This window comes from Myxine glutinosa, chromosome 9, assembly GCF_964187855.1.
Source record: "Myxine glutinosa chromosome 9, kmMyxGlut1.1, whole genome shotgun sequence".
NCBI classification, from domain to species: Eukaryota; Metazoa; Chordata; class Myxini; order Myxiniformes; family Myxinidae; genus Myxine; species Myxine glutinosa.
The window spans coordinates 66,628,606-66,649,195 of NC_136269.1; the positions used below are offsets into that span (position 1 = coordinate 66,628,606).

At 42.0% G+C, this 20,590-nt stretch overlaps 1 protein-coding gene across 2 annotated transcripts in view; it reads right to left on the reverse strand.

Annotated features, from left to right (window-relative positions):
* LOC137435358 (serine/threonine-protein kinase MRCK alpha) overlaps positions 1-20,590 on the reverse strand; it is a 318,221-nt gene that overhangs the window by 120,148 nt on the left and 177,483 nt on the right. For both annotated transcript variants that reach the window (XM_068129069.2, XM_068129068.2), the window contains exons 17-20: positions 16,089-16,213; positions 8,732-8,837; positions 2,797-2,945; positions 1,429-1,523 (exon numbers count right to left, since the gene is read on the reverse strand). In XM_068129069.2, coding sequence (XP_067985170.1) covers positions 1,429-1,523; positions 2,797-2,945; positions 8,732-8,837; positions 16,089-16,213 — 475 coding nt within the window. The remainder of the gene's footprint in view (positions 1-1,428; positions 1,524-2,796; positions 2,946-8,731; positions 8,838-16,088; positions 16,214-20,590) is intronic.

A 20,590-nucleotide genomic window follows, 5' to 3' on the forward strand; every position in this document is an offset into this window, starting at 1 on the left:
GAAGATCATCTACAAGTGGAGAAGATTCCAAACAACTGCCAACTTGTTCAGGCTAGGCCGCCCCAGCAAGTTCAGCCCAAGAGCAGACCGCAAGATGCTGAAAGAAGTCTCTAAGAACCCCAGAATGTCATCACGGGACCTACAGGTAGCACTTGCCACTGTTGATGTCAAAGTGCACGAGTCTACCATGAGAAAGAGGCTGCACAAATTTGATCTACATAGAAGGTGTGCCAGGAGGAAACCTTTGCTGTCCAGCAAGACTAAAGTTTGCCAATGAACACCTGGGCAAAGATCAGCACTTCTGGAACAATGTGCTCTGGACAGAAGAGTCAAAGGTGGAGCTATTTGGCCACAGTACCAAAAGACATGTTTGGTGAAAACCAAAGACCGCATTTGACCACAAGAACCTGATACAAACTGTAAAGCATCGTGGTGGAAATATTATGGTTTGGGGCAGCTTTGCTGCATCAGGGCCTGGGCAGCTCACCATCATATAATCCACTATTAATTCTTCGTTGTACCAGATGGTGCTTGAGGATAATGTGAGGCCAGCTGTCGGAAAGTTGAAGCTCAACCGAAGGTGGACCTTGCAACATGACAATGACCCTAAACATACCAGTAAATCCACCAAGGAATGGCTGAAAAGAAAGAAATGGAGGATTCTGGAATGGCCAAGTCAAAGCCCGGATCTAAATCCCATCGAGATGTTGTGGGGGGATTTGAAATGAGCTGTGCATGCAATGAACCCCTCAAACATTGCACAGCTGAAAGAATTCTGCATGGAGGAGTGGGCAAAAATTTCTCCCAGTCGATGTCAGCGACTGGTAGACAGGTATAAGAAACGCCTACTTGAGGTTGTTTCTGCCAAAGGGGGCAATACCACCTATTAGAGCCAAGGGTGTACTTACTTTTCCACATGCGAAATTTGCACTTATGTTTATTTAAATTATACAATGGACTACAAAATGTAAATGTTTCATGATATTTGTTATATTATATCACCTTTATCTATCAATATTGTTGAAATGAAGATCAAATAGCTGTATGTTGAAATATGTTGAAAAAGTCAAAACTTTACATGGGGTGTACTTTTTCACGTGACTGTACACATAGAGTAGATGGAGCTAGAACGTGGGAACAACCCTGCTTTCAGGAATGAAAAAAATAACTTTTCAATTAATATGCAAATGCAGTGCACAAAATGGATTTTCTTAAGAAAAGGAACTGGGGTTCAAGTACAAAGTTTCCCCATTTATCTCCTGACTCATCTCATCACAAAGCAATGCATATCAATTGACACAAAATATGCTGAGACTTCATATCTGCAATGTTGTTTCCTTGTTCATCTTTCCTCAATGGGACAAAAATATTAACCATAAAATAATAGAGAAAACAACCTAGAAACACAAATCGAAGGCATTGTATTACCTCTCTCGCAACATTTTAAATCTTCATTTTCCTTTTTCAGCTTTTCAATTTCATGACGTAAATCTTTGTTAGATTTTTCTGATTCGTGCAGTTTCCTAAAAGACAAAAATATTGCTATATTTCAAAACAAAAAATATAAATATGCATACATCACCCACGCTGGAAACTTAGTTTACCAGAGTACACAAAAACATTCCAATGGAAAGTGGTTCATTTAAATAATTAAAAGGGTCAAACATTTACACAGCAGGAATAGCCAAAAATGGCGAGATACATCTATCTACGTGAGGGTTTGCAAGTGTTTTCCTCATGAAATCGATTTTGCCAATTTTCCCCATAAACTTTTTAAAAGAAAATATTTATGGTTACATTTAGTGGAGGTGACAGGAGAAGCCCAGAGCCTTATATGTGGATCCCTGCAATAGAACAAGTTAAAAAAAAAAACGAGGGAAATAAGATTGGATAAAAAAATGTTAATCCGATTCATAAAGAGTGAGAGGTTGTTGGTCAAAGGAAAACATGAGGAGGGTAAATCTTTCCAAAACTAACTGTATGGGGAATGAAAGAGGATGTGTGGTTGTTGCATTCGACAAATATGGAGGGTGACACAGCATATGGGTGATGTCAGGCATAACCTGAGTAATCTATCACAGGCATATCCTGAGCTTTGTCAAGAGTAAAGAGCTCACTCGGCAAGTTTCCTGGAAGCCTTTCTCGAAATTGGATAATTGAGGACAGGGTTAATGCCAATCATAGGCAGTTTGGCAAGAAGGCCTTCATGCCAAACTTTGAGGAAGGATTTACGTTTATCTGATGCAACCACTTGACTGATAAATCTTCTTCTTCAACAATGGAAAAAATTACAGAGAAATATTTTCTCTAATTTTTTTCCATGTTTGAAGAAGAAGATTTATCAGAAAAAGATAGTTTCTCTGTCCCCAAAGGATTCGACAGTTGAAGGCTAATTTACGAGTACATCAGGCTGACCGATGTTCATGAGCGGTTCTCCTAAATATCACGCTGGTGATAATGTTCATTGCACTATAACCTTGCTTGGAGTCAGAGCAATCACATCAGTCATTGAGAGCAGCTTGCATAACGACTGTATACTTGATATAAATCATTTAGTTATAGGCTCGTGGTGAATTCGATGAAATACACTGAGACACAAACCTCATTGTCTGCAATGAAATCCCATTGAAAGAACCTTTACCAAGAGAAAGCAAGCAGAAAATGTTTGAATGTCAGAGGTTATCAGTAATGGAATGACTGAATATTATTACTGCACAAACAACAAAACAAAAAAACACACACAAGAAAGAAGAACAAAGAGGAGCGTAATGCAGAAGCTATTAACATGTGGTTCACCCCTCAGTTGTGATGTTAGCAGCCTTAGTACGTGTGAGCTCTTCCTGGATACTCTGCTTGACCCTCATTTCTGCGTCCAGAGCAGACTGCAGCTCCAAACGGGCTGACATCTCCACCTTTTGGCTGCGGCGAGTCTTCCATAGTGTGTCCTGTGCAGAGTCATTTGCAATTAAATCAACAGGGCAACTCAACTGCTTCCCTTGGGAATTTCAACCAGTAAACTCTCAAACCACTTTAGCATCAAAAGTATGGGCTCCAAGAAAACGGTGGAACAACATACCACCAAGCAAATAGGTTGAAAAGGAAAGCTATTTTCTCAAATAAAATAAAATATTTATCCAGTTTGTGAAGGATGCAATTTAACCATGTGGCTACTTATTCCTAAATCAGGCTTGCAAAAAGCCAAGTATCTGAGTAAGTTGAGGCTTTATATGTATCAAGTGTAGTAACAATTCACATCAAGTATATTACTTACAAGTCCATCAACAAAAGCAAGTCTCGTGAAAGAGTTTCATAAAAGAGAAAAATATATTTAAAATTCCAACAGCGAACAGATCACAATTCTTGTTAGGCACACCACAGTCGATTTAACATTAAAAGGTAAATCATACAGATGCTTGCTTTGGCCAAATGCAGCAAATATCAAAACAGAATCAATGAAGTGGAATACTACAATGTCTCGTTGCATTACAATTAACAGATATGTTCAGCTGACTGGTCAATATTTCCAAAATTGTAAGAAAACAATGAAGGGTGAAATGTCAAATATTCGAACAGGTAATAAAGTGTGTTTTATATATATTTTTTATATAATACATTATTACGACTGCAATTCAAATATCCAGAAACATAATGCCTTTGTAAAAACCTCAGTACTTCTTTTATTTCGTTTCTATTCGGTTAGTTCTGCGTTAAAAGCAGCCGTCTGATGGCACATTATATTGATTTGCATTAATCGGTAAATCGTGCGCTTTGAGGGATTTCTTGAAAAGAGCCTCCATTGAAGTGAGGTTCCAGTGGCTCATTCTGCCAGAAAGACATGAATCCTATGAAGCTCAAAAGAGTCCCACTGTCTCAGTAAAAGGAGCCAGTTCAAAGAACACAACCCCATTTAAAGTCGAAATCAAGCAGCGTGCAGACTCCCTTATTCGTCACCAATAACCATTCAATCTGCGCTGCGCATTTGCTCCCATTGAATCGAGAGCTATTACATCACAATTGGCTAATAAGGCGCTAGATCGCCCTTAATTGCGGCTTTAGGCATTTCTTCACTGATGAGCGTGGGAGGAACATGGATCGAGGAAGAATTGGTCCTGGGACGAAACGTGGAAAAGTATACGTGGGCAGGCGATTGCATGAAGCGGACTCCCGGCACTAGGCCACTGCTTTATACCAACACCATTAACTGTTTTATAGAGAGATTGAAGTAAATCACATTCTAGAAGCTGTCGTTGGTTTACACTTCAGAGCATCATGAAGAAACCCGTAAAGATGGAGTAAAAGAGAAAATCTAGGTCCATAAGTGCAGAACCTTCTAAAAGGTACACTTCACAGCCTAATTAGAAAGCAGTCTCAGGAAGTGTTTGAAACAATTGATACCAAAGTTTCCCGCGGAAAACATCTCTGAAGGTTGGCGGTATCGTCCCCACCGTCGGTTAAAGAGCCTCTCGTTTAGTGCGCGACCAACTGATGCACCTTGTGGGGGATTTACCTCCTCACAATCCCACAGGTCCTCCTTAAGGTATGGGATGATGATGATGATGATGATGATGATGATGATGATGATGGTCTGTAAGTGGTCATGTGGTATTTGTCCACCGGTTTACTAGCTCGAGTTTACTCGTTTACGATAACCCTAACAACCCTATATATATATATATATATCTTCTATCTTCTTCTTCTTATTATTTATTATATTATATTATGTATATATATATCTATATATATATATAAAAGAAAGTTTTTGTTTGTTTGTTTGTCTGCACGCACTAATCTCCTGAACGGTGAAATATAGGAAACCTCTGAAACAAAAAATGTCGGGACGGGCCACGGGAAGGTTATAGGCTAGGTGATGAGGCCGGTCGAGGCCGCCTCAGCCAGGCTGGGCCCATTTCGCAATAAATCTTCTTCTTCTTTCAAAATTCTCTTGAAGTACAACTTATGCACTTCATAGGAATATCTGACTGATTGCAACACATGCTTTCAAAATTCTCTCTCACAGGGCCCTACAGAAGAAAGAACAAGGAATCGTTGAGCACTAACTGATATTGGGGCTCGCGTCAGACCTATGTACAGAAGATTAAATTCATTCAAAAATAAACCCGGGCAACGCTGGGTGTATTCACAGTTATATGTACTAGCAGTAGTACCCAGGCGTTGCATTGGGGGGGGTGGGGGGTGGTGTAGCTTCCTCCATGACCGCTTGGTGGGTCCGTTTTTCTTTGCAGATGATACAGTATCACGATACAGAATTTATATGAACATGTTGGAAGGATTCGCCTTCCCACCGATTGAAGACCTGCAACGTGATATCATTGGGCTTTAGTAGTTCAAGCCGTCCTGAATGAAAAATTTCCAGGGAGCTGGATTGGCCGAGATGGACCAACCTCCTGGACCCCAACATCAACCCCCTTTATGTTTTTTCTGTGGGGTTTTGTCAAAGATATTGTCCACAACATCAAAGTGGCAAACCTGCAGGATCTTCTTTCTTGCACAACAGCTGCATGCACACTGGTGGAGCCAAACATGTTGAGCCGAACATGGCAAAAACTCGTGTACCGCATTGATGTCCTGTGTGCGATGTCTTGCATTCTTATTTTTATAAATTGTTAATTTATTGATGTCTTGCATTCTTATTTTTATGAATTGTTCATTTATTGATGTCTTGCATTCTTATTTTTATGAATTGTTCATTTATTGATGTCTTGCATTCTTATTTTTGATATGTGGTATGATATGATATGATACATGTGGGAGATATGTTGAAGGCAGCAGGAAGTTGGGGTGTGAAGAGAATGACAGAGATCTGTAATCTGATGGTGAAAGAAGGCCGCATTCCAGTGGATTGGGAACCGAGTACCATCGTCCCTCTATACAACGGGAAAGGTGACCCTCTGGACTGTGGCCCGTATCGAGCGATAAAGTTATTGGAGCATGGAATGAAGGTATTGGAAAGGGTGTTGGAGAGGAGGATAAGGAAAAAAGTGGAGATCAACAAAATGCAGTTTGGATTTATGCCAGGAATAGGAACGACAGACGCGCTTTTTATTGTGAGGCAGTTGCAGGAGAAGTGAATGCAGAAGAGGAAGAAGTTGTTTCTTGGTTTTGTTGATCTGGAGAAAGCATTCGATAGGGTTCCACGCGAAGCAGTGACATGGGCATTGAGGAAGTTAGGAGTGGAGGAATGGTTGTGATGGCAAATCAGAGTAGTGATGGCAATGTACGAAAGAGCGTGCACAGCTGTAAGGACGAAGGACGGGAACAGTGGTGAGTTTGAGGTGAAGGTGGGAGTGCATCAGGGGTCGGTACGAAGTCCACTACTATTTGTAGCTGTGATGGAGGTGCTGGCTCGGAATGTAAAGGAGGGTTTACCGTGAGAGTTGTTGTATGCAGATGATCTGTTGTTGATTGCGGAAAGTATGGATGGACTGAAGGAGAAGATGAACAAGTGGAAGGAATGTTTGGAGACAAATGGTCTGAAGGTGAATATCGGAAAAACGAAGGTGATAGCAAGGGGTAAAGCATGTGGTGAGGTGGAAAGAACTGGGAAGTGGCCGTGTGCTGTGTGCAGGAAGGGTGTCGGAGTGAACTCCATTGAATGTACACCGAGTGGATTCATCAAAAACGTAGTGGTTTGAGAGGGTCATTAACCAGTGTGGCAGCTACATTCAAGTGCAAGGTGTACACAGAGGGAGCTGCAGATGGAGGAAATGTTGAGTTGCATCTTGGAGATGGCATGAAGCTGGAAAGTGTGAAAACATTTTGCTACCAAGGAGACATGCTTGATGGAGAAGGTGGATCAGACTCGGCAACGGTTGCTAGAGTGAGATGTGCATGGAAGAAGTTTCGGGAACTGAGTGGCGTGCTGATGAGGAGGTGAGTGTCGTTGAAGCTGAAGGGAAAGGTGTATGCTGCATGTGTGAGAAGGGTTATGATTTATGGGAGCGAGACATGGGTAATGAACGTAGAGCAGCAACGAAGGCTGGAAAGGGTGGAAATGCGAATGGTTCGGTAGATGTGCGGAGTATCGTTGAGAGAGAGGAAGACAAATGATGAATTGCGAAAGATGGGAATAGAGCCTGTGATTGATGCTGTGAAGAGGAACAGGTTGAGATGGTTTGGTCATGTGTTGAGGAAGGATGAAAGTGACTGGTTGAGAAGAGTGATGGAAATGAATGTAGAAGGAAGTAGAGGACAAGGAAGACCGAGAAAGACTTGGCTGAAGGCGGTGGAGGAAGAAATGCGGGCAAGGGGGCTAACAAGGGGAGATGCAGAAAATCGAGCAAAATGGAGAAGATCGTCATGGGGCCCGCGCCCCGCAAGGCTAACCCCCGTTCTGGCAGGGAAAATGGCCTTAAAATGCCTGTTGTTGTGTTTTTGTTTGCATTCTTATTTTTATCAATTTGTCATTTATTGATGTTTTGAATTTCTTATTTTTATCAATTGTTCATTTATTGATGTCTTGTTTATTGATAGCAGAGTACTTTCAGATTGATGATAGGTGCTTAAAATGATCCTTCACTTAAGAGAAAATAAGTTGATGGCTTATTGAAAGAATATGGAAGGGAAAAAAATGGAAGTGCTTATGGCATGAAGAAGTAGGGGTGGGGATTTCAAAAAAACCCTTGAATTTAGAAGCAAGCATCAAGACTGTCTCAGCATCCTTTGTGTTGTTACTACATTGTGCTGCTCTCCAAGCTTATGACATCAAAGACATCAATGAAGGGCACGATTCCCACTTTCAGCTAAAGCCATTGCCTCCCAATTGGCACTTATTAATAAAATGGCAATGTTGAAACCTATGAAGATCATTGGGGTGCTCAAAAACAATGCTGAGACTACGGGCTTGCTCGTTTCCCACCACCGTCAGATTGACAGCAGATATTTATATGGCTATTCTAATGTTGCTCTGTTACTACCTGTCATACTCCATTTGAGTTGACCATGCTCACCATGTAACCCACTCATTTGCCTACAAAAAAAAAAAAAAAAAAAAATACACAGCTCAACTCCACCATTCGTCACCCCCTCTTTCCTCCCATCTGTGAACTGATTTCCAGCTTCTGTCCATCCTCCCTTCAGTGATTTAGTGTAAGCACTGCCACGGTGCAACCACGAAACGAATATATAAACTTTTACTTTTCCTGACAAACCAAAACATGCAATTTTGCCATTTCCAAGAGAAAGGAAATGTCCATTTTGGTGTGCAGGGAGGACTGTAAGGCACTGAAGTTTTTGTGATTCGAAACAAAATTAAAAGGTGAGAATTTTCAAAACAATGAGTGTCTACGAAAACAAGCATTCTGAGTATTGCGCTGCAATACATGTCCCCTACCGGCAGTCTGTCGTCTGGAAAACTGTTGGGGAAATTACCAAAGTTCAAAGTGCCATAACTTTGTCAAAAATGATCGAAACGTCATGAAGTTCGAACTTGATCTGTAACTTATCAAGTTATCATGAGGAAACCATGTACCAAGTTTGAAATCATTAGCATTAAGAGTTTAGGAAAAAAAGTCCGGAAAGCTGTTCTTTGCGTGATGAATTGACAGACGGACAGACTGACAGATGGAAGGACGGAGTGCAAACCTATAGTCCCCTCCGGTGTACACCGGTAGGGAACTAATAAGGAAGGTGTAGTGATGATGGTGAAATATATCACTGGGAACATGCCAAGCAAGGGAACCACTGTGCAGAGTGAGTACTTATTGATACGTACCACTGGCTTTGAGCCAAGACTTGAACTGCGAAGGCTATCCAAGTCCTCATTGAGTTTGTTAGCCAACGTCTGCAGGTAGCTACGAGCATCTTTCTCATCGCTCACCCTGCTCACAATAAACAGGTATGAAGAGAGATTATTCTGCATTGCTGAATAAATTGCAAGGTCAAAACATGAATATATGCTTACATTTCAACGAAAATAATAAAAGCTCATGTCCATTCGTCTGATTCCACACCCCATTGACTGCAAAAAAGGGATCTGTGGAATGGGTATTATCAGACCAACACTCTTGCAGAACCAAGATTGTCATATTTAACATTATCTCAAATGTACTTGATTCAGTGAGCAGATTTTCAGTAAAGTACAATTTTCACACCCATCAATGCATTACAATAATACACTCGGAATTTAAAGCCCGTCTCTAACCATCGAGTCACATCCAGTGAGCTATAACAGACATCTGCAAGACCACAAATGACTCATGACAATGAATTACTCTTAAGTGCAATGTTTTTTTTGTTTGTTTTTTTTTTAACAAATTCAAATACAGCAGGGTCCTGTTAAGATGAACAAATTTGTTACATGGATTGTTCAAGGTATCAGATGTTGGATATTATAATCCATAATCACTCTTTCCCTCCCCAATAAAAAGATGGTCCCCAAGCATCAAAGGTAAGGGAGATGCAGTACTGTATTGACGTATGACTGCCTCCCTGCAAAAATAATAATAATATCAAGTTACAGGAAGAGATAAAAGAAACTAACATTTCATTGCATGAGATGCAGACTTGCAGCACATAAGAAACCCCAGTACTCATGGCATGGGATGGGATGAAGAAAACGGAATGTGGCTTCCGATGATAAAAACACTTAAGAACTGCCCCCAAAAGAAAGCTTAATAATTAAAGAGTCGAGAGTTTGTTTTTTTTGTATACTGAATCGAGGCTCGTGAAAGAGCTAACATTTACTTCACAAACAAATCAACCAGACAAACAAAATACCCAAAAAGAGGGAGCGGAAGACAAGATGGGGAGAGAAGGGGAAGCACACAAACACAACATCCGAGAGCAGGGAGATGTGTGGAAGGGAGAGGGAGGAGGCATGGGAAGGGGGGGGGGGGGGGAGGGAGAAGTATAAAACACAAGGACACCAAGGACTTCCTGGACAGAAGTTGGTATTTCAAAAAAGTGGAATTGGGGTGAAATTAGTGGGGGTAGAAAAGATCAAGGTTTTGGATGGGGGAAGATAAGAGATGGTGGTGAACAGCTGTTTTAAAGACTTGGAGGGTGGAGTGGGATTGAAGAGAGTGAGGGAGTTTGTTCCAGAGGCGGGAGAAAAGAGGAAAGAAGGAGTGAAGGTGAGCAGAGAGTCTTGATTTTGGCAGTTTAACCATAAGAGGGTTGCAGGCAGATCTTGTGCGACCTGTAGGAATATTTGCGGGACAGAGCCCAGAGAGAGCTGGGGGGGCAAGGCCAGAGAGGAGTCGGTAGAAGACGGAAAGACCACCAATCTGCCTGCGGTGAGTGAGTGAGAGGCCCTTGGAGTTAGCTTCATCGCGGGAGATTCCAATGATTCTGAATGCTTTGGTTTCAACAGCGTGAAGGCGAGCTAGGTGTGAGGCAGGAGCACCAGCCCAGAGGGGAGAGCAGTATTCCATTGAGCTGCGGACGAAAGCCTTGTATGTGGTGAGGAGCTCAGGTGTGCCAAGGAAGGACTTCGCACGACGGAGGATGCCCAGTCGGCGACTGGCTTTGGAGGCCAGATTTGAAATGTGGTTTTCCCAGGAAAGATCATGGCAGATAGTGAGACCCAAAAGCTTGAGTGACAGAACTTCTTGGAGAGGATTATTCAGAAAGTGGATGGGAGGGTTGTCCAGTCGGTCTTTTCGGAGAGACATCGTAAGAGTGTGAGATTTGTCAGGATTGAAAGACATGTTCCACTTGTTTGCCCAGTCTGTGATTTTGTCAAGGTCTGCAGAGAGTGGGGAGGCTGCAGACTGCCGATCTGAGGGATGAAGAATGGAGCGACAGAGAGTCGAGTCGTCAGCAAAGAGATAGAGAGGATTTTCAAGAGAGTCAGAGAGATCATTGATGAAGACCAGAAAAAGCACAGGGCCCAGAACACTGCCTTGGGGAACTCCAGCCTGAACAGGAAGAGGAGATGAGAGAAACCCATTCAGGGCCACACGTTGACTACGACTAGAGAGGAAGTCCGCCAGCCATGCGTGGAGATTTCCATGGATACCAAAAGAGGAGAGTTTGGTGAGCAGAGCGAGGTGCCAGACCGTATCAAAGGCACGTGATATGTCGAGGGAGACTGCTCTAATTTCCTGTTTGGCATTGAGGACCTCCATCCATTGTTGAGAAAGCAGAAGCAGCATGTCCAGAGTGGAGTGTCCAGGTCTGAAACCAAATTGATGATCAGAGATCAAGCCATTGGAAAAGAGGAAAGATTTCATATCTGAAGCAATGATGGATTCCATGACTTTGCTGATAATTGGGAGAAGGCTGATTGGTCTGTAGTTGCTGGGATCTGTTTTTGCACCTTTTTTGTGCAAAGCGGTGAGGTTGGCAGAATAATTTGAATTTTCCATAATGTTTGAATATTCAAACAAATGCAGTTTGAATAATAAATTTCCATAATGCCATAAAGCCTGAGCATGTTGGCTGGGTCTCACTCGTGATCGCAGCCCACATTGAACTTGGGGACAGCCATGCGTCTTGGGAGGCAGAGAGAATGGCTGTACATGTAAACAGTCTGCACCAGCAACACCCAAAGTATTCAAACCAAAACTTGAGAGGAACATCAATTTAACCAAAGCTCTACAAGCACAGTATTGGCCAATAATGCAGGTAGTGGAGCTGACAATATAAGACGGCATGACACCAAAGCAGAATAAACATAGCTCAGCAAGCAAAGGTATTTCTGAACTCTGGATAAAACGTACAAAACAAGATTCATAGTCGAGAAAGATAGTGGATAGAAAATTTCCGCAGCATTAAGCCTTAACATGCAAGTTGACTTGCTGATCGCAGGGTGAGCACACATGCATGTAATGTCTGTGCCAGCAGCACCATTGGCATCAAAACTCAGATCAACACAAGCCTTGATTTAAGCACCACTTTATAAGTGCGACTAAATAATAAAACAGCAGAAGCGAATTTGTAAGCGGTAGAAAGAAGCATCAGGGATCAACTTTGATACTGTAATTTGTGGCAAGGCAGCTCAAACAAGCAGTTGCTTATGCGAAGCTGTATATCTACAAATGTTTACTCTTCTGCCTTTCATGGAAAGTGAGTGAGAATTTGGAGATGATCCATTATACACAAACTATGACGGAGCACAAATGCAAAATCGCAATGAAAACAAACTACAGTATGAGGAAAGCAGACCACGAGTACGCAAACATGCAAATAAAGAATACAACCAAGACATAGGCCGGGATATTTTGTCGACAGCAATAAGTGATCGGAACAATTGTGGGAATATGTGAAATGGAAAACCGCAGACTAACTGTATTCAAGAAAACATCCACAAGGGCTCCAAAATAGAGCAATTGATTCGACAAAAGAGACTCACCAAAATGAAAGGAATCCCCAGGATTAATAACAGAAAAACAATACAGACTACAATTTATGAATTGAAAGGCACTGGGGAAAATCAAGAGCCAAGAGGCCCAACTTCACACAAATTACATCCAACTTATGGCCAAAAATATGGAAAAAACATGTATGGAGTGTAGCGGTCAATCAAGCTGACCCTATGTGGACACACCCAAGTGATAGATAAATGTGCGAAGCGCAACGACCGATGTAAGCAAGAGACTTGGCTTGATAAACTCGTTCCACTTTCAACCAGTAGCACTCAAAATGTAATTAAGGCATTGGCACGGCTAAGGCGATTGAAAATGGCTAAGAGAGTGTGTCAGATCCAAGTATCCCACCACTGGCTCTGCTGGAGTGGTGCATATGTGGTCGGGTGGGACTGGACATGGAGATGCCGCGGCTTGCATAGCTTTGCTTTGCTGTCATTGGTGTCTCCAGCAGCACTTTGATGTTTGCGACCTTACATCAGATGTGATGACCCGCTTAATTTACGCCTATTACGAAGCGGAGGAAAATAAACAAATAAAGTTTCCCTCATTATTGACAAGTGAACAGGTTGGAAGTAAAGTTGGACCAGATTAAATAATGCAGAGTAGCAGCCAGCAGGGGACATATCACTTGGGAATCCAACAGATTGAGTGAGACCAGAAATATGCCAATAAACCTTGACTGTAAGCTGATAAATCATACCTCACCATTGAAACTTCACAGCATATTACTGGCCAGTATTACATTACACAAAGTGAACTTAAGTGCTTAACATGAGCACAACAACGATAAGTGTGGACTGTTTTATTGTAAAACATGTGAAAGCTAGAAAATATAATGAAGACAAATGCATCAATGGATACATCTCCGCCCGCATTACATATTGTTGCGGGTCTGTCGCTGGCCTTCTCCCCTTATCAAGGGGGGATTAGTCCCCTTGTCTTTGACTGACCTGGCACGACCCGGGACCTATCACGTCCCTTCCGGACAGCGCAAAATAGGGTTTCAGGACCAAATTCGCTGTTACCTAAGTACTCGCGCTGCCCTGGAAACGAGGAAATAAGCCCCGCATGAACCACGTGTGTTGATACGCCGAGCGGTTGCGTACACGTGATCCGCGCCGTTTAGATGGTGGAACCCGATCCAAGCGGTTTTATTCGTACCACGCTTAGTCAATGGAGAAATCACAGGTACGATCGAATCAGGAAAGAAAGAAAGAACAAATGGTTTAATTACTATGGCACGTATTTACAGTACAGGATGCAGAGACACAGGCCAGCTTATAGTCTTATTCTTAATCCCAAGGACACGGGCCCGTCTCACACACACACTCACATGGGGATTGCTGATGAGCAGGATGGTGTTCACCAGCTCGCCCAGGGATGGCTCTCGTGCAGTTCTCTCCGGTCCCCGGCACGTCCTTCGGAGATGGAAGTCGGTGAAGGCAGGAGCTCTCCGCATGTCGTCTGAGCGGAGCGGGTTATCACGGGTCGAATTGGTAGGGAGCGGACTTTGACGCGGCTGGCGGTTATTCACTTGCGGCTATGGCCGCGCTTACTCGCGTGGGTGAAAAGCGCAATATGTGTTACCGGCGCGTCTGGCTGTGCCCGCGTACTTTGTACAGTTCAACGCCTCTTCTTCTCTCTATCTGCGCAAGTCCTCAAACAACGCGTGTATCCCCAACAAGTCCTTTGCAATGCTCTCCACTTGCGAGTCCTAATCCTTTCGCCACCGCCATTCAAGTCCTGCTGATCAATCCTCTTACCACGCTGTAAGTCTTATCGCGCCACTGGTGCAAGTCAAGACCTCTTGAGGGCTTTGCGCAGCGCGTTATATAGGCACGCCCCGCGAACCTTCTCGAACTCACCAGACGCGCTTCACCACGCCCTCTCATGCCATGCCGCTAGAGCTCCGATTGGCTGGTGGCTCTTACCGTCATCGCCTCCGCCGCTCCCGATCTCAACGCCGCTCACCCCGACCCCACGCTCCTCCTTCTCAGGCCTACCTCGTGTTACTCGACTAGTGGTCAGCCGAATGGGGCGCGGGATCAATTACGCCCATAGAGGTAGAATTGCACCCATACCATATTACGCCCATAGAGGTAGAATTGGAGGTGGGACGCAAAATGAATGGAGGACCTATTCTCATGTCTTTACAAAACGCAGGCACTAAGAGGGGAAATGGCCTATTCTTACACATACTAAGACATAACTATACTACAAATGGGCCTTTATGTTGCTCGTGTGACTAACTATAGGAGGCAACCCTTTAACCTTTAATGACTTCAATGTGCCAATCTCAAAACCGTAGCAATATCAACTCACTGTTATGTATGATCTCAATTAAATGTCACATGAGCGAGAGCATCGGAGAGAAAAGAGACATCAGACGATTCTACCTCGGGTTATAGTCTGAAAAAGGATTTTCAAAGGGCACATGACCTTTGACCCAAAATGTAAGCAGCTCATCTTTGTACTGCAGTCTACACTTGTGCCAAGTTTGGTTGAAATCTCTTCAGTGGTTCACAAGTTAAAATGGTAACAAAGATTTCCAATGAAAGGGCACACGACCATAGACCTTATACATTGTGAATGCAAAGTGCAACTGATTCATTCAAAATCTAACCCAGCCTGAAGATGTTTTGCCTTGATGCGTTCAATTATGCATCTGAGTGAGAGTATCTGGGTGAGCAATGATCAATTTTGTTTAAAACTATTTAGATAATTCCTGACGATCAGAGCCATGTGCAGACATATTTATGCAATTTAATATAATTTTCTTGAATATTTAGTGGCTCCGGTGTTGACTGATACTTCTGTAATTTTTTGGTAGACTCAGATCACCTTTTTAAGGGAGAGATATTGTGGCTTTTTGTCTAGAACGCTAGATGCTTCGCTTATTTCCCCATCGAGGATGATATGATTGCAAATTTAAGCAAAGGACTTATGCGATAACTTCGTTCTTGGTGAAAACGCCAGTTTCATTAAGTAATATATCTGGTATTATCTGTTGAATTTATTCATCTTCAAGGATTGGAGGCTGACCAAGTAGCTTGCAAAAATTATCTTTAAGAACTGTTTCTCTCATCCAGCGTATCACCTTTAATCCTACCAGTGTCGTTTGACTTCCTTCCTGTTATTTTATGAACAGTTTTCCAAGCCAGACTGCTCTTTTGATTATCGCTTGATCTTTGATAATGTGATCTTCCTTGATGTAAATGGCTTCTGTTATTTGGTAGGGAAGATTTGTCATACTTTGCCTCATCCTATTTTAGCCATCCTGCACATGGCTTGGCCTGTTTCTAATATCCTTTTAAGCCTCAACAAGAGTTTCTCTTTAAGTGCAAAATGGACTCATCTTCCCTTGGTACTCTTCACTTAACTTTAGCCTTTTTTTTAGGAATATGCCTTTCAGCTGCAAACTCACGAGTCTCCATTATGTTCTAATAAATGGTTTCGGAAGAGTTTTCCTGATAGTTGGCACCAAGGACTTCATATCTATTTTTTACTTCTACTGTGTATTGATCACATCTATTTTTAGGTTACTCCATTCATATGTTATTTTCTTACTTGCATATATCTTATCAGCTCCTAAACTAAGTATTATTCGAGATGTCAAAATTTGATGGTCTGAGTTCATTACAAAGATGGTATTATAAGCCTCACTCACAATTAACAGCACTATTTCTCCATTTTTTATTGATGAGTATATAAATGAGTAAGGCAGGAATGCCACTCACTCGATCGTAAAACAACACTTACCACTGGATGATTTCGGTAATTTGAGCCTCCCAGTGAGTCAACGACTGTTTTTTGTCATCAGTGTCTCTCATTTCTTCCTCTAGATGCCGAATTGAACAGGTAGACCTCTCTACATCACTTGTGAGCTGAAACGCAGTCACAGCAAAACTGTTCACAAAGTATCCTCACAAAGGGCAAGTTCATACATTGCTTGTTGACATGCAAGAATCCACCTTCTTTTTTTATTTTTTTTTCAAAAAGTCAAGACTTTCTGCACAGACATACCCTTTTCAACCACAAGGTGATCAAATGTGTAAAAATGATAATTTCCATGACTAACTTGTACGGAGTGTTTGTTAATATTACATATTAACAGAGAGTCTTCAGATTCTGTTCTTCATGGAGCTTTTAATGAGTGTGTGGCATATATCAGTGATTATGATTGATTAAATGATTGAATTTAGTTGGCTAACTTCAACATAAAACCATGCTACATTCATAAATAAGAATATATTTGCATATACAAGAGCTTGAGACAATGAACAAAAGTGAAATAAGTTTCTAAGGATTACACAATAAAGTTCAAATAACCTATTACCTCCACCACCGAAGTTGGATGGAGGCATTGGAGGGGTTATGTTTTCACCCTGTCTATTCGTCTGTGAACAGGTTGTGGCATCTCAAAAAGTTGTGGACAGATTCGGACAAAATTTGCTGGAGAGGTTGGGTATGTGACACTAGTGGCAAAGAGAAAAGAATGATGGTCGGGGAGAGATGTCAAATTGCCACCCCCTCGTAACTCTCATGCTGAATTAACCACAGATGAAATACCTTCATTACAAATCAAATTAAGTACAGTACATTTACAAGTAACCAGTTACATTTTTGTTTTTGTACACCGCTCCTTTCCTATTCCATCTCCAGAAGCTGTGTGACGTCATCGCCAGGCACCAAGGGGGCCTGGCAATGACCACTGATCTCTATACTAACTGGATAGGAAGGGAAGCTCATTTTTTGAAGCCATTTGTCCGCCATCTTTGCTCCCCCACGATTCCCCAAAACGAATGCCATTTACCGATGTAATGTGATTCCTCTTCTTCATTAAAATCGACCGCTGCGGTTTTTAAAACCATAAGCAGCGAACGATGGCATTTCGTCAATCCTGTAATAATGCTTTTTCAACCCTGGAACGGATTAAAATCAATTCGGAATGGAATAAAATTAAGTGGGAAGGTGGAATTTTCGGCAGAAAAATGTGCTGATAATTAAATATTAAATTCTTTAAATTCCCTCTAATTAAATATTAAATAAGTTAAATATTCTAATAATAAATAATAATAATAAATATTAAATAATTAAATAAAATTAAATAAATGAAATTAAATATTAAATAATATTAATATTAATATTAAATATTAATAGTAATTAAATATTCTTTAAAAATTTAAAGAATAGGAACATAGGACTGCGTTTACTTTTTCATGGCTGGTAATATAACATGGATCTGCAAAATAAATTGGTATGTGAATACTTGTATACGTACCATATTTGTGGTCAAGTGTTGGTTTTGTTTTGTTTTCTTTTTTCATTCCACATGGCACAATATTCTTACTGAAGTGAGTAGCCTACCATTGAAAATAAATTGCATCCATTTATCAAAGAATCAAAATTTTTTTTTTTTTTTTTTTTTTTTTTTTAAATCAAAGAATCAGAATCAGAAGAGTATAGTGAAAACAAACTTCTGAGTTACACTTCTGGGCAGAGAAACATGATGGTTATAGTAAATGTTTGTTATTCTCCTCCAAGACATGTCAGGATATTGCCAAATTATGATAAATTATAATTACAGAATATAAAATCGCAACATGTGTACACTGTATCATGTGTGTTCTACAATCCCACTGGTGCTTGAACAAAATCAGTTTGGACATGTGCTTCCTGACTTTCTCTCCGGTGATGGCTTCCATCTCCTCTTTCCCCAGATGAAATAGTTTGATTCGATTCTTACATCCATACGCTGTACAGGACGGCATCTTTCCTCACAGCAACTTGCTGTCTAAAATCAATTTGAATCGAATGTTTTGTTGAAATTTCGATTAAATTATTTTATAAAATATAGCAGGCATTGTCTTTTGATAAAGACGATGAACGGACGCAGATTTTCTGGGGGAACAAATATGGCGACGAATCTACTTCCGGTGACTTCACAGCGAATGGACCGATTAGCGTTGATTTGGCGTCGAGCCTCCAATCCAGTTAGTATAGAGATCAGTGGCAATGACGCACCCTGAAACGAAGTACAGTACTCAGTTTTCACTCCGTTGTTTTTGTTTGTTTGTTTGGCCGGGTGATGCTCTCAGCCATCCTTTGAGCTTGGAAGCTGAAATTTTGGCACAATAGTGAGCAAGTGCTTTGGAAAAACAGTATTTTTTAAATTCTTGATTAATCAATCAATTACTTAATTACTCCATCATTAATTGATTAATTACTTATATCATCGCTTTATTAAGTAATTATTTATTTTCCTTCTCATCTGGACAACATCTCAGGCACCTTTTGAGCTAGGAAGCTGATATTTAGACATGACAGTGATTAAATGATTTGGCTATAAAGCGTATTTTTGATTTATTGATAAATCAATTAATCGATTAAGTATGTAATTTTTTTCGATTAAGTATGCAATTAATTAAATTTCAAAAGGTTACAGACTCAGACAAAAGCAGTGGTGGTTTTGTTATGCTATTAGCCAATCGATTATTTATTTTAATTATGCAATTAATCAATTAATTATTGTACACTGCTCCCTCCCAATTCTGTCTCCATGTGCTGCACTGCGGCTTTGCCGGGCATCCTGGCAATGTCGCGCAGTGGAGGCTATATTATTTATCTATTTGGCATGGGGGTGGTGTACTTTGATTATATCTCTACTTGTCTGCCATTCTAAATGGTCATTGGCTTACTAAGCATGCAGTTGTTGTGATCGCGGGACCTACTTTGGCACCCTGTAGCACCCCCACCGAGGGTCTCGGGTGCCCACAAATTATGGAACCCGTAAATGTGTGTTAGCACTATGCGACAATATCCACCAACCCATGCTGAGGGCCCCGGGTGAGTCAGACTACATAGTTGAAAATTGCGCGGAGTGGCTCCAGCGGAAAAGTTAAACATGGCAGCTACTTTGGTGGCCCGTCGCTCCCCCATGGAGGGTCTGTGGTAGCCCCAAATTACGGAGGTCCTACGATACGTCTCTGGTGTACGGGAAGATTCCCACCAAGCCACGCTGAGGGCTCCTTGTGAGCCACATTGCGTAGTTGGAACTCACACTGAGTGCAAGTCATAAATGTGATCGCGGAAGTGGAAGAGTCGAACCGGGAACTTACTTTGTCGGGTTCTGGCACCCCCATTGAGGGTACTCGGTTAAGTCTGCGGTCTACGCAACCCAAAATCGTCTGCGGTCTACGCAACCGTACCGGCCGAGGCTTGTTGAAAACCCCGGGTGAGGCGCGGTGAGCCGGCAAGCTTTGTAAATATGTCCACGCTTTACGAAATTCAAATTGTCGCACCCAAGTTTCGAACCCGAAACTTGGAACTTGCAGCCACACCAAAGCTGGGAACGGTCCCAAAGCAAGCTATGTTCCTCACGGGCCTCCGGAATACCTTCAAATTAGTTTCCCGGCATGCCACACGCTCCTTTTTGGTGGCCCTGTCTCGCTGGGACATCGTTGGCCGCAACCATTGGCCAGCAAACGGAGGGTGGGGCCATTGCACAGTTAAACCACTCCATTCACTTGCGCTTCCATGCACCACGGGAAAATGGTCCTCATGAGTATCGATAGATGATAAATGCACCGCCCCCACTCCCCACCTCACCGCTACGCCACGCTACTGTAGTGATATGGACTAAACGATTCGATTTTGGCGAATATCCAAATCCGGATATGGATTTGATAACTCTAACTGATTCTTCACCATTGAGAGATGGGGCAAAAACGATACATAGGCCACTATATAAAGGGCCACTCGGGCATAAAGCCCAGATTGGTGGAGTGTTGCAGTGATGGTTGTCCTTCTGGAAGTTCTCCCATCTCCACACAGGATCTCTGGAGCTCAGCCAGTGACCATCGGGTTCTTGGGTTCTTAGTCACCTCTATTACCAAGGCCCTTCTAACACGATTGCTCAGTTTGGCCAGGCGGCCAGCTCTAGGAAGAGTCCTGGTTGTTCCAAACTTCTTCCATTTAAGAATTATGGAGGCGACTGTGCTCTTGGGAACCTTCAATGCAGCAGAAATTTTTTAGTAGGCTTCCCAAGATCTGTGCCTCGACACAATCCTGTCTCTGAGCTCTACAGGCAGTTCCTTCGACTTCATGGCTTGGTTTTTGCTCTGATATACATTGTCAGCTGTGAGACCTTATATAGACATGTGTGTGCCTTTCCAAATCATGTCCAATCAATTTAATTTACCACAGGTGGACTCCAATCAAGGTATAGAAACATCTCAAAGATGATCAAGAGAAATGGGAGG